This window comes from Tenrec ecaudatus, chromosome 13 (genome assembly GCF_050624435.1).
Source record: "Tenrec ecaudatus isolate mTenEca1 chromosome 13, mTenEca1.hap1, whole genome shotgun sequence".
Lineage (NCBI taxonomy): Eukaryota > Metazoa > Chordata > Mammalia > Afrosoricida > Tenrecidae > Tenrec > Tenrec ecaudatus.
In genome coordinates, this window is record NC_134542.1 from 48,068,033 (window position 1) to 48,083,041 (window position 15,009).

The 15,009-nt window shown below is 42.0% G+C and overlaps 1 protein-coding gene across 4 annotated transcripts in view; it reads right to left on the reverse strand.

The window, feature by feature from the left end:
- Positions 1-10,099, reverse strand: part of GLS (glutaminase) — an 83,998-nt gene extending 73,899 nt beyond the window's left edge. For all 4 annotated transcript variants that reach the window (XM_075530421.1, XM_075530417.1, XM_075530418.1 and 1 more), the window contains exon 1: positions 9,512-10,099. In XM_075530421.1, coding sequence (XP_075386536.1) covers positions 9,512-9,891 — 380 coding nt within the window. In that variant the 5' untranslated portion in view covers positions 9,892-10,099. The remainder of the gene's footprint in view (positions 1-9,511) is intronic.
- Positions 10,100-15,009: the final 4,910 nt, after the last annotated feature.

The window sequence follows — 15,009 nt, forward strand, 5'->3', positions numbered from 1 at the left end:
TGATATATGCTGAATACATTCTTCTTTTGGGTTTTCTAACTCTAGGTCATTGCGCAATTCATTATAATACTTTGTCTTCTTGAGTTACCTTTTAAAATTTTCTGTTTAGCTTTTACGTCCTCATTTCTTCCATTTGCTCTCAATACTCTAAGATGAAGAGGGCGTTTCAGTCTCTTCTGACAGCCACTTTGATCTTTCCGTTTTTATGTATGATGTTATTGATGTCATCCCATAGCTTGTCATGTTTTCTGTCATTAATATTTAATGAGTCAAATATATTCTTGAGATGTTCTAAACATCAGGTAGGATAAACACAAGGTTGTATTTTGCTCTCATGAACTTGTTTTAATTTTCTTCAACCAGAACTTACATATGAGCAACTGATGGTCAACTCCTGTCAGCCCCTGGCCTCATTTTTTGCTGCTGTTACAGAACTTTTCCATCAGCCATCGATTTGATTCTGACTCATAGCGACCATTTAGGGCAGAGGAGAAATGCCCCTAGGTTTCTAAGACTAACTTTTTAATGGAGTAGAAAGATCTGTCTTTCTCTCACAGAGTGGCTGGTGGTTTTGAACTGCTGACCTTGTGGTTTACAGCCCAATGAGTAAGCACTACACTACCAGAACTATTATATCTTTCCAGGGTTGTGGTCAATGTAGTTTTTATGTATTCCACCTGGAGATAGCCACATATATTTATATTGTTATTTTTTAAAAAGTGTGGGTCTTGCAAAATTTTACCATGTGATCTTCAGCTTATCACCAAAGCCTTATTTTCCAACTACTATTCTGTCATGTTTCTTATTTTTCCATCCCAGTCATCACTAATTACCAATGCTTCTTGATTACACATTTGATCAATTTTAAGCTGAGAAAATTGGTAGAATTCTTCAATTTCTTCATTAGCTTTAACGGTTGTTACATTAATTTTAATAGCAGTTGTATTGACTGACTTTCCTTGAATGAGGATTATCCCATCACAGACAGTATTATACTTCTACCTTGAAGAACAGAAAACCATATGGGGTAGTTTTCTTCTGTCCTACAGGGTCACTAGAGAAGTTCACAGAGGGTAGAGTTCTACCCTGTCCTAGAGGGTCGCAATGAGTCAACACTGACTCGATGGCAGTGAATTTGGGTTGGGCTCTCAGGGTCACTATGCGGCAGCGGGGCGTTTAAGACTTTACAGTTATGTGACAAAAGCTATGGCAGCATACGTATTAGGAAACACAGAGAAATAATTTAATTCTTCTTTGATGGAAGAAATAAAGAACTTATCATTTATAATAAAAAATAATACTGCAAAATCAGCTCAAAATCTCATATATGAAAAATTTACATTATCAAATAAAAAGAGAAAATAGTCTTTTCTAAGAACTACAAAATAAACAGAAGTAAAATATTAAAACCAAGTGTTAAATTTTGTACTTCTCCAAATTTCTTTCTTTCTTTTGTTGGGGGGTTGGCGGGTAAGGGTGGGGGGCATCCCCCAGGACTCCTAAATGATGGTATAGAATGATAAACCCATTAGGAATGAAAAATATTGTTTAATTCTGGCTGTTACTAGCTTAACTCCAAGCCTGATACCATTCTTCATAAAACCCATCTCCTTGGCTTCTTGGCTCAGCACATAAATTGAGTATGGTAAAATGATAGAGTCCTGACACACTTTTCCTGATCACAAAACCCATGGTGTCTTTGCTTTATCTGCATGACTGCCTCTGGCCTGAATACAAGTTTTGCACGAACACAAGTAAGTTCTGGAATTCACATTCTTCATAATGTTATCCAGAATTTGTTAAAATCAATAAAACTTAGGCATGGACCTATTCTAACCAAAGAGCTTAGAGTGATTAAATTGATAGTAAATATTCATCAACACCAGCAGGTTAACAAATTAACTCCAAGGATGAAAGTTACATTGATAGAAACTGTCAAAACGTATTCCATGGCAATGGATTTTTGCCATATAATACTTTTAGTCTGCCATCAAGTCCATTCTAACTCACAGTGACCCTCTAGGGCAGGATAGAATTGGCCTTGTGAGTTTCAGAGACTGTAATTCTGGACGGAAGTAGGAAGTCTCATCTTTCTACCATGATACCATTAGCATATAAAAAGTAATTGGTATCAGACAAAGTTGCTCATTCTACAACACATTTTAGCCCAAAACTAATTCACTATTAGTGAAATGTAAAATTTAAAAATTACATCTTTTAAACCCTAATTTAGCCTCAGAAACCCAAATGAGCAGTTCTATTCTGCCCTACAGGTTGACCTGGGTCCAAATCAATTGAAGGCGATGGGTTTGGTAAGGGAACTGCATGCAGCAGGTGAATGAGGAATAATAGTTAAAATGGAGACATGAAGGACAAGAACAATACGCAGGAACACGTGTAAAATGCAGAAATTCACAGGAGGTAAAAATTTCAAGCAGAGGCAATCAAAGTATGAAAGAGCACCTGCACAACAAATTATACTACCATAAAGGAATGCAAACTATTTTTGTAAATAGAGTGATATTGGAGCAGAGCCACACCAATCTGTTCACCTACTGTTCTGAACGGCTATACGCAGGCACCCTCATGATGCCGTGGGGAACCATGTGGGTAAATGTTGGCAGTGGGAATAATCCGGTAGTGTAGCCTTAGGAATTCTACAGCGAGCTGCTGTCCGATAGGGCTGCTCCAAGGAATGATGAACTCAGTGGCAACAAGTTGGGTCTTTAGTTTACAGCTGCCAACGCCACACAGCAAACAGCACGCTAGTTTTTCAAGGGAACAAGCACTTTGCAAAACCAAAAATATTTATTATCTGGCCCTTCACTGAGAAAGTTTGTCAACCTTTGCCTGATTGTGTGTTATAGCACAACATAGCAACACTTCTGGATAATTAACATAAACGGAAGAAGAAATGGTAAAATGGATTCACTAAGATATTTCAATAAGCAATTTTGTAAAGAGATACATACCAAGAATAATTTTTTAAATTCTTAATTAAATTTGATATTTGAGGATAATTCTAAGACTGAATAATGTTGATAATAAGACATAAAAATCCATTTATAGTATTTTTTTTCAATGTAGTGATATATACTGTTCTTACATGTACCTGAGACAGAAAATTGGAACAGAAGATGATGACAGCAGAGTGTAGAGATTTACAAATTAAAATATCAACAAGTACGTGCCTCTGATTATGTATGTTGTATAGACTCATAATGTGAAATTTTAAATAAAGCCAGAAAAAAAAGTATGCATTCTCATTAAACCAGGAAAAAAAGAAATCCTAACCGTTTGGCTTATTTTTACCCTTCACTTTTATTAAGCTTTTCTTTACACCATCAGAACATTTTGTATTCTAAATTTTTCACTTAATATTTTATTTTTCTCTTATGGCTCAATTATGGACATGCCATAATTTACTTAACCATTTTACTAATGTTGAACTCAAGTTTTCCCTTGTTTAGTATGGATTAACTGTGTGAAAAACATTATATAAGCTTTCTACACTTGAGTTTTCTTAGCCTAGTCTCTAAAAAAAGAATTTCATTAATACTGAAAGAGAATGAATTAGATGCTATAGTCTCCTTAGGTTTAATAATAACAATAATTTTCCAGACATTCAAAACATTCTTCTTTAGGATTACATTCTTTCTAAAATACCAATCAAAAATTTAAGTGCATATGCCAAACAAAATTTCCTCATGCAGATAATTTTAAAATCTCTAGAAGCTTCTACCAGAAATAGGCAGAACAAAATATATTCGCTCTTTTTAAAGTTATGCATAACCAACTGTTCTAATGTTTTTACTACATGTACTTCTTTAGACATCAGTAGGCAATAATTCTTTAGACTTTCACTACCTGCACTTATCTAGACCTCGGTAAGCAATAATGCTACATGCCAAGCAGGAAACACTTCTCGAGGAACGCCAGGACATGTCTGCTTCTACAGGAGGTGACAGAGAACACCGACTGGAGTAAAAGGCATGGTTAGAGCCACAGCAATTTTACACTTGAGTCGATTCCCAAGTAAAACTGTAGTTACAGGGTCGGAGTCTGTGCTTCAAACCTATTTACTTAGAGACATCAATGATTCATAATTATTTTATAAATATCTGTTGCCTCAGCTTTCTCTTAACAGCAAATGAGCTATAATCCATTCCTCTTACCAGCAAATGAGCCATAAGCTAAAAGTGCTGATAGCAACAGTAAGATATAATTTTAGTTTAGATAGAATTTAATACACCTGCCTTCTTTTAAGAATGCATATCCTGCACAATTAGTTAAAGTTTCTATAACCATGATTTTCCATCCATCTCAATATGATTTAAAGATTCTTTCAAATAGCAGCAAGAAACACCAAAGTTATCTTCAGCAAAATTCTCAACATTTATTCTTTTTTTCACCTCATAAAAAAGGATGTTTTACTTGGTAGTCATTTCCTGAGTTGGCTGATTTTGAGGGGTGCCAACTGCTTTGTGAAACCGTAAAAGCCTAGAAACAAGCTACATAATATTCAAGAAGACTAATTTGAATTGACTCCATTGTTTCGGTGAACTTTATCCAAGTAAAAGCAAAATTAAGAACATGTAGCTTGATTACTGAAGATGATATACAAATTAATCAATAGCAATTCATCCATGATAGCTATGCAAATAGATGCACATCATTTTGTGTGAACATTAAACCAAAATACTAAACCCACTGCTATTCAGATTCATGGCAACCCTGTAGGACAGATGAGAACCACTTTGTAAAAGGTTTTCAAGACAGACTGGAACTGTATGGGAAAATCAGCCTTATTTTTCTTCAGGGGAGCAGCTGGTGGGTTTGGATCACTGGCCCTATGGTTCATAGCGCAACGTCCATCCCACTGTGCAGCCTAGGCTACTTGTGTAAATACTAAGCAGCAAAAATATGTTACAGGTTAGCACTTTTCTGATGTGCCAGTAAAATAAAACTGAAATTCACTCATAACCATGACCTAAAATATTAAGGATCAAAGAAATAAAATGACCAAGAAATTAAAATGAAAAAAAAATTTTAATCTTGATTTTAGTTTAAATGATCAATATGTTCAGTATTACAAATTAAAAACAAATGCTATTAAAAGCACTTGCCACCTATTTCAATTTAGGTTCTTTCAATTCTATATCAATTAAATGGCAAACATTGGCTCAGCTTCATTATCAGATCTGTTCTATAAACCTAATCCGTCTTTTTTCTTCATATCAAGGAAAAGGATAGTTCTGAGGCACCAGATGAATCATTGGAGTAAATTAGCAGTGTGGCTACTCTAGCCATCGCTGTCAGTCACCTCCACACATTAAAAAGAAACAAACAAAAAACCTAATTCAACATCTACAAAATGAATCATTGAATCTTACTTTGAAATTCAATTCTCCTGGTAAATAATCTAATGGCTTTCTTTGGTCTTCACTTTCCATTTATTAGGAATAAGCACCAACTACCAAGCATATAGCTAGCTTTGTGGCTAGCTAAAGCTGCTGTTTGCTTGTATTTTAATTTTTAGAATAAACTATTATAAAACTGCAGCTCTAACTTGGTGTAGATGTGTAAATATGTAATGACTGCACCATGGGTATGCAATTTTTAATAGGTACTACCAAATTGTTCTCCAAGTAGCTAAAGCAACATTTTCACCAGCAATGTTAAGAATTCCTATTTCCCACACCCTATCACTTGACTCAACATGTGCCAATCTGATAGGGGGAAATGATCTCATTGGTCTTTTAATACAGTGCTTTCAATGAGTTCTGCATGAACTACCTATTTTCTAAAGAATAAACATGTGCTAGTACTTTTCTATCAGAATTCCTTCTAAGAATCAAACTTTAAAGTAAAAAGTAATTTAATAATCCCTCTACCTTGGACCCTTCTCTAATACATATTATTTTACCTTTCTGGGTTTTACCTAAATTAAGCTAGATATGTTTTAGTCTGATATAAATAGCTATGTTAGGCAAATACTGACATACAAGTTAATCAAGATTCTCCAATACCACAACATAGCTTGTGATGTTGATATAACTAATGCTCATTCCAGTCTGTGCCAGTTCTGTGGAAGCAGAATGATAAATTGAAGTTAAAATTCTAAAATTAATTGGACAAAAGTAAACAAAATATACTGAAAACAGAGAAAAGAATGAATATGTATAGAGGTACAGATGTTAAATTTGAAGTTATCAGCTATAAGGAGATAAATCTAGGGAGAGGTGGATACAAGGTAAAGTTATTATGTGCACAAAGATAAGAATTCAAGCTAAGACAAGGAATATGTTGTTGAGAAAGTAGCCAAGTGGAAAAAAGGCAGAGGACCCAATCTCAGGGTACACTCGTGAGGAAACCTAAGAAGAGCCAAGAGAGAACTAAATAATGAAGACAGCCAAGTGAAGTGGTTTTAAGACGGAATAATGGTTATAAAGTTAACCAAGCACTGCAAGGAAAATGGGAACAGACCTCCACTGTACGATCACAGTACAAGCCCATTCTAAACCAGGGCTGTAACTCAGATCGAAGAGGATGAGGTTGCATTCTAACAGAAGCAATTTGTTTATAGCCTATCTCCTTCAGTAGGTAAAACAATAAAACAAAAAGCCCAAACCAAGGAAAGGAAAAAAAGCAAATGGACTGGCCAAATGAACTACTAACTGCTGGCGCTAAGCAGTAAATCCACTCTGCTTACTGGTATAAACTGGGGAAAAAGGTAAACTGAGCTAACCAGTTTCATATAAGAAGTACAAAACTTTCTCCAGAAATAAAAAACAAGTAGTTTCTCGTGAGTGAGACTAAAAATAAACAAGCTTACAGAAAATAAAGACAATTTTATTCCCATTTATTGAATAACAAGGCGCCTTGGTGGTGTAGTGGCACGTGAGAGGCTTCGATCCACATGGTCGGCAGTATGAAACCACCAAGCAGCTCCGCGGGAGAGACTGGCTTCCTACTCCTGTAAAACAACTAGTCTCGGAAACCTACTTGGGGTCAGTAAGTCAGTCAGTATTGACTCGATAGCAGTGAGATGGTTTGGTTTATTTAACAAACACATGTAACACTTAATATGTCCCAAATATTGTTCTAAGCTGCTTACAAAAAGTTAACTCATTTTAATTTTCATGTGGCTATTTCTTTACAAAATCCCTCTAACACCTGGCAGAGTAATGGGTGCTGGCATTCCAGGTGGCTTGCTGATTGAGGGATGACCTCCGCGTTGGAAGCTGAGCTTTAGAAAGGATAACAGGATCAAATGAAAGCTTACCTCACAGAATAAGAGACATGATCACCACAAAGGCAACATGGAAGGGCCCAAGGAGGAAAGCTACATTTGGCTGCCAGATCTTTTAGAAGATAAAAAAATTAACTTTCACAAGGTTAAAATGCTTTTTTCACAAGGTTTATTTGTTAAAGTGGAGACAGATGAGGTTCATTCTCAATCCAAATCCTTGTTTGCCAGCTCTCAGGGTCAATATTGCTGCTAAACCTGTTCACCTGTTAGTCCAAATTATTGGTGTCAAAAATCTTCCTTCTTCTCCTCTTCCTTCACAGTAAGGAAAATAGTCCCCTCTTGCTTGCATTCAAACTCCCAAAGCTCCTGAGCAAAGGTTTTTGAGGACTTTAAGGCTGGTTTTCTTTGTGGCCGGGGCGGGGGTGGGGGTGTCGGGGTATGGGGTGTATATCAGGTGGGAGGCTGCTCTTAATGTTGGGCTGCCAATTTGGAACTTATTGCTAGGAAACGAATTTTCCTAAAGTGGGCAAAAAATCCAGAAGCTTCCTATCAGCAAGACATAATGTCAATGGAAAGCAGTTCTCATCCCATAACCTGCAAGGTGGTGCAATGCTCCTAACTTGGGCTGCTGAAGGCAAGGTGAGTGAGCAGTTCAAAATCACTAGTTGCTCCTAAGAAGAAAGATGAGACTTTCTACTCCCACAGGGGCAGTTCTACTCTGTTATTTAGGGTCGATATGAGTTGGAATCAACTCAATGGCAGGTAAGTTTGGATTTCTGGAGCCTGCAAGGGTCCTTTTCAAATGGGACTAACTGTCATGGTGCAAGTCCAGGTCTCTCTGGGCACCATGTATGTATTTAAATGCTTGTTACATGTTTGATGAGCCAGATTGTGTTAAAATAAGAGTCCCGAGTAAGATTAAGTATACACATATCCCAATCCCTAAAAACAGTGGAAAGAAAGGTACATATTTAACAATTCTACCTTTTTGACAATTGATGAGATTTGTCATCAACCCCACATGTTAAATAACTGACATTTGGTAATAATGCTATTGTGTGGCAGAAAACTATCAAATGTTGGCCATCCTCAACTTTTTTTTAATGTAATAATTTTCAGTCTGGGAAAACAGCAACTGGAAAATTTTAGGGAGGGGCCAATTGCAATCACAGGAACCATTAAGCAGGTGAGATTAAAATTCTAAGACACTTTCGACTTGACTTGAGGGAATCTGGGGCCTAGAAATAGTCCTAACATATTAAAAGGCCACCTACGGGTCACATGGTGTCAAAACCAAGTCAGAAAAAATAGTAAGCTATAACGAAAGCAGGCAGGTAAATGTTTACCTATGTTGGGGAAGCAAAGTCTGTATTCATTTAGATTCCATAGGACTTATGTATTCAGGAAACGGCTTGGCTTATTATGTGGAAAAACCCCAGTTCTGTTTGGAGGGTAGCCTTCCGTGCACGTATAGATGATTCAGCCTATCCCAATGTATTCGAATGAGCGCAACCTACCTAACCCACATTGATCAATGAGCTAGTGGTTTACGTCACATTTCACCTTGGCCGTCTTGACTTCTATTTTTAAAAATTCACCCATCTCCCTCCCGGAAGACATCTCACAGGTCAGCGCAGGTCCCCAGCTGTAACAGGTGGTCTAAACTACGGGCCCCATCCTCTCGGCCACGTGACCCCCTTCCTCCTAATCTCGCTTCTGAGACCTTTATTTCCGGTGCCCCAGATGGCTCTGCCCTCGCCTGGAAGAGCCACCCCAGAAAGATCTGCATGCCCCGGCGCCAACACCAGGGCTCCACGGAGGTGGCGGCAGAGACCGAGAAAGGGCAGGCTGCGCGGAAACTCGAGCTGGAAGCGCACACGCTCTGCTACTGACGCCTAAATGTCACTCGGTGGAGATGTTCGCATGGCATCACCCACCAGGGGCTGGGCCGGGGCCAGCTGCTGGGCCGGGCGCGCGCCGAGCGCGGGCCGGGTGCCACGCAGGACCCGGCGCGGGCCGCTCGGGCGACGGGGTGGCCCCGGGAGCCCCGGGTCCTCCGCCGGCCCCACCCGGGCAGCTCGCGCCGGGAGGGAAGGGAAGTGGGCCGGGTGGGGAAGCGCGGGCGGGGCCGGGCCTAATCACATGGCGCAGACGGCGCAGGCCGCCCGCATCTCTTTCTTTCTCTCTCCGGCCTCCGCTCCAGCGCGGCCCAGCCCCCCGCGGGCCCCCCGCCCGCACGGCCCCGGCCGGGACACTCACTTTTCGCCTGCGGCCACCGGCTCCTTGCTCTCGCTGTTGCCGAGTGCGCCCGTCTCCCCAGGACTGTCCTTGGAGCCGGGCGTCGGCGGGGCTGCGGGCGGCGACGCCCCGGGCTGCGGCTGCGCGCCCCCTTTGCCCAGCTCCTGCAGGATCTCCGAGGGCGAGCTGGACAGGCCCCGCGCCAGGGGGCCGGCCGGCCGGCCACCCCCGCCCCACCACGGGTAGAGCCGCGCGGCGGGCGCGGGGCCCGCGGCGGGCCGCCCCCCGCCTCGAAGGCGACCCCACTGGGTGGCGAGGGGTTGCGCCCGCCTCAGCGCCGCGCCGGCGGGCGACCGCAGGAGCAGGTCCCGCAGCATCCCCGAGCCTCGTAGCCGCATCATGCCGCCGGTCCGTCAACGCCTGCCCGACTGAGAAGGATGCTCCGGGCGCGGGCGGCCGCTCTCCTCAGGGGACAAGATTTCCCAGAGAGGTGGCAAGGAAGGCAGCGCCGGAGCTGAGGAGGCGCGGGCTGCCGTTCCTGCTGCTCCCGAAGCCGCCCGCCGCCACGCTCTTCCTCTTCGCGCGAGGGCTCCGCACTGAGGCTGAAGCGCAGGGGAGGGCTGAAGACATTCCGCGCTCACCCACCCGGGGGCGGGCCGCTGGCTTTGTCCCGCCCCCTTCGCTCGCTCTGACTGGTTCACACTCTCGACCTCTCTTCTGATTGGCTGTTGGAGCGGTCGACTTTCTCTGGGCGCCCGGGGTGGGGAGGGTCGGGCAGGGGGCGGGGAAAGAGGTCAAACTGACGTGTGTGACTGGGCAGGCTAGCGGCCCTCCAGAGTAGCCCCTCGGTCGCTCCCCGCGAGCCCCCGCGGCTGTCCTGCTGGGAGCTGGGCACCGAGGGGCCTCCTGCTGGTTTCTGGGGCCTCAAACTGAAGGGGGCGAGGGCGTGGGTGATGGACCAGAGCCTCTGTCCTCCGAGTCGCCGGCGCTCCGCAGCACTGGCCGCCCGGGGGGCGTCTGCCCGGACGACCGGGGCGAGGCTGGTCCAAGCCTTCACCTGGGCCCCCAACTACCGGGACAGGGCGCGAGGCAGCGCCTCCAAGGGCCGTGAAGGCTGCTCCCCCCCCCCCCCCCCGCCGCCCCCAGAGCCTCTCTCGCCGGAATGTTAACATTTGCTTGAAACTTTCCATAGTTGGCCACTACTCAGATGTGATGTGAAGTGTTTTGGAAAAAATGAGCAAAATCCTTTTAGCTATGCGACTTAAGGCATTTGTAGGGTTGGAGGGGGATGGGGGCGGTGGCAATGAAAGGATTCTAAAAGAAGGCTGCTTACCTTTTAAAATAGGTTTTAATATTTAGGTATATAGTGCTGGCTCCAAAAAAAATTTTTTTTGAACAGCATTGCCTTACAGCAGTTTAAGACAAAATCCTGGATACATTTTCTGTTTTAAAAGCTGCTTTATTGCTTTAAAATATGAACATCTAAGCGTGCTGCTGCTTTAAGTCGTTTCAGCCCAGTGCCACTTACTCATTTATTCTTTAGGACCGGTGTGTATGTGGGGGGTGGGGGGGCACGGAGCTGATTAACACCGATAAAATGTATTTAAACAATATCCAGGGGGGAAAAAGTTTAAATGTACACATACACAAAGCTTAACTGGGACGATTTTATGAATCAGGAAAACGGTGTTATGAATTGATCAGCAGATTTAGTAATCTAATGACTCTTAAACTATTGCGTTAGCAAACAAAAATTGCGTTAGCTTCATAATTAGGAAGCCTGGCTGTACCTACAATGTCTGTGACATTTGTCATGTCAAAGCCTTGCCATGTTTAAATTTTTTCTATTTGCTTTTTAACTGGAAGAACCTGAAAAAGATTGCAATCAGAGTTTTAAAAGGTTGTTTACTACAGATTATCATGTGTTTGTTGGGAGAGGGGGAGCTCTTACCATATTTAATTGTACTTGTCAATCAAATATTGATGAGTCAAATTAATGATAGATTCAGGAAAAGGAACATGAATCTTGGTGGAAAGGTAGAACCTAGTTCCCTTGTCCATGTACTTATCAGTGACTTGTAAACCTTTTTTGTCCTCCAAAACCCAAACTCGCTCCAATCACGTTGATTCTGACACATAGTGACCTACAGGACAGAGTAGAACTGTTCCCATGGGGTTCTGAAACTGTAAAGCTATATGAAAACAAAAATCAAAACACTGCCATCAAGTCAGCTCCATCCCGTTGCCACAGGGTAGACGTGCCCTGTGTGAGTTTGAACTGCTGCCCTTGTGCTGACCACTATGTCATCAGGGCAATCAGCACTTTGACAGCTTTATCCTAACAACATCCAAGCTATTGACAAATCCACTTATTTTTCTCCCATTTTGCCTCTTAGTTTCTCCAGTTTTCCTATGGGTAAAAAACAAACGAACAGAATTTAAAGGCCTAAATTCTTTATGGTATAGCTAACACATAATTTTTAAAGCAAACCTAGAAACATGAGATTATCTAAAATTTCTACCTTAGGAAATGAGATGATAAAAACAGGCAAGTATTCGTTTAGGAGTAAGGTACGTGATACAATGCAACCCCTTATTTTAAAAGGATAGTAGGAAAGGAATAGATAGGAAACTGAAGTAAATATTAAAGGGCGATGACCACTTTCATTTGATTCTTCATACATCGTTTTAAAATATTTAGTCTACTGCAACTTTGGAGTAATGATTTAATCACTTTCAGTTAGGTTAATTATTCACCCCTTAAAGCATTGCATAAAATAAATCATTACAGAGCATATTCTACGCAGTAAAACCAAACTGCCTTCAAGTGGATTCAGATGCATAGTGACCCTATAGGACAGGGTAGGCTGCCTCACAGGGTTTCCCAGGCTGAGAATCTATAGAAACCGACAGGCGGCCACATCTTTCTCCCCAGGAGCTACTAGGGGTAGGGGTGGGAGGTGTGTGTGTGTGGTGTGGAGTGCTTCCAGCCTCCCTGTTAGTGGCCAAGGGCCTAGCCACTGCACCCCCAGGACTCCTTACACATTCGCACAGTCCATTCTGACGCACAGCAACCCTATCCCAAGCTAAACTCACTCCTATCAAGGTGATTCTGACTCGCAGAGACCCCACAGGACAGGGTTAAACTGCCCTGTGTGTTTCTGAGACTGTAAATCTTTATGGGAGTCGCTAAAGAACACAGTAAAATTACTCCTCAGGCTTTCTGAGAAGCAGCAGACAGTTTGAAGTACTACCCTTGGGATTAGCAGCCCAGTAGTTCACCAGTTACACCACTAGGACTTCGTACACAGAATCCAAAATTCACCCACAGTCACCAAATCAGTTTGGACTTATTGATTTGCCTCACTGCCATGGAGTCGGTGCTTGACTCCTATCCACCCACTGTGGGTTCCCATGACTGTAACTGTTTGTGGGAGTAGAAAGTAGGAGCTGCTGGTGGTTTTGAACTGCCAACCACGCAGATTACAGGCCAGCTCCTAAACACCACACCACCAGGGCTCCATGGAGACCCTATGAAGGATAGGGCTTCTGTACACATAAAATAGTCCACCAAAATATCTACAAATAAAAAAATCCAGATTAACAGGTGGCTATATTGTCAGATCTACCGTTAGATTGTCTCTTTGTTGTTGTTGTTGTTGTTAGGTGCCCCCACGTGGGTTCTGACTCACAGCGACCCGAAGGAGAGCAGAAGGAAACATCTCTTGTTCCTGCTTTACCGAGCATGAGGCCCTTCTCCAGGCACGGGTCTCTCTTGCCAACATGTGCAAAGTACGTGAGACGTCCTTCTCTCTCAGGAGCATTCTGGCTGTACTTCTCCAAGACAGATTTGTTCGTTCTTTTGGCAGTAGGTGGTACTTTCAATATTCTTTGCTAGTACCTGACTTTCTCTGATACTAGCTAAATCCAGCTATCCTAAAAAGAGTTTAGTCTCATAGGCATTGTGAAGGTAATTAACAGCAAAAGGGAAAATTAGCAATTAAACCGTTTGAGTCTCCTCAAACTGGGTGAACTGTTCCTGAACTTCTCTCTTCTTTGGAAGATTAAAAAAATTACTGTGCAGTCCATTCCATCTCACGGCAACTGCATGTTGTCAGAGAAGAACTCCGCTCAGTTTGCAATGGCTTATTGTTCAGAATTAGATGGCGAGGTCTTTTTTTTTTTTGGAGCCACCTCGAGGTGGATTCAAACTCCCAACTCTTCTGGTGCAGCATTTAAAATATATAAAACCTATATTTCAAAATGCAGAATTGGCTCTTCACAAAAACTAAAAGACTGTGGCTTTGCTGGCCTTTGCTATAGGTGACCTATAGCTGTTCACCTCTCACCGAAGGTTTAAAAGAATTGTCCAAGTTTTGTTATTGTCACTTGCAATTCTTCTCCTTGGAGAATAGAGTAAGTTTTAGGAAACCTTTTTTGCTTCTACTTCCCTTCTGGCAGTTTTCCTCTTGTGCTGGCTGACTTCCTAGCCGCGTGCTGATCAACCCTGTCGCCCAGACTTATTTTCCCACTGCTGAATTGAGGCTGTTATTAAAGTATTGTAATTCCTTCTCTATAAAGTAGGGACCATATCGATACTTATTTCCTAGGGATGGGCGAAGATTAAATGAATTAATATATATAAAGCCCTTAGCACAATGCCCCTAGCACTCTTTCAGCACTAGCCTTATTATTATGGTTGTTATTATTTTCCCATAGGTAAATAAATTTTGTTGTATAATGTGATTAGCCATCACATCTATTGAAAAACCAAACAGAACTGCTTTAAGCTAGCCAATTGTAAAATATCACTGAGGGACAAGCTGGCTTCCCAAAATATATAGATCATGTATTTTAATTTTAGAAAACCAACCCAATCATTTCTTAAGTATCCTAAAATAGAAGGCAAATGCTACAAAGACAGTGAGAGTAAATCCAGACTCCAGTCCCAGGGTGACAGCTATTTACACTAAATAGCTATTAAGCACTAAAGAAAGATAAAGTGCTGGAGGTGTGGAGAAAGCAGAGCTATAGGTACATATTATAGACATGTGCTGACACAATGTAATTCAATCTAAAAATCATAGTCTATGTAAATGAAAGTTAACCTCTCTTCTTCGTTACATCACGCAAAAAATAGCTCTCTATCTATCTATCTGTACCAAATTTGAAGGGCACATTTGAGATGGTCTGATTTAAAATATTAATTGTATGAGACTCTTTTGATGATCTTCTGATGGCTGGAATAGGGAGGGAGGGAAACTGGTTGTTTTCTATCCAGAGGGACATCGTAAAGATTTTAATTAGTTAAATTCTAAATTAATATTGTTTATATTATTAGTTCAGGGACCCCCTAGTGGAGCAGTGGCTTAAGTGGTTGACTGCAAACCAAAAGATTAGCAGTGGGCCCCACTAGCTGCTCTTTGGGAGAAAGAGTCATCATTCAGTTTCCAATGCACAGCCTTGGAAATGCCAGGGCGATTCTGTTCTGCCTCAGAGGGCCACTCTGAGTTGGATTG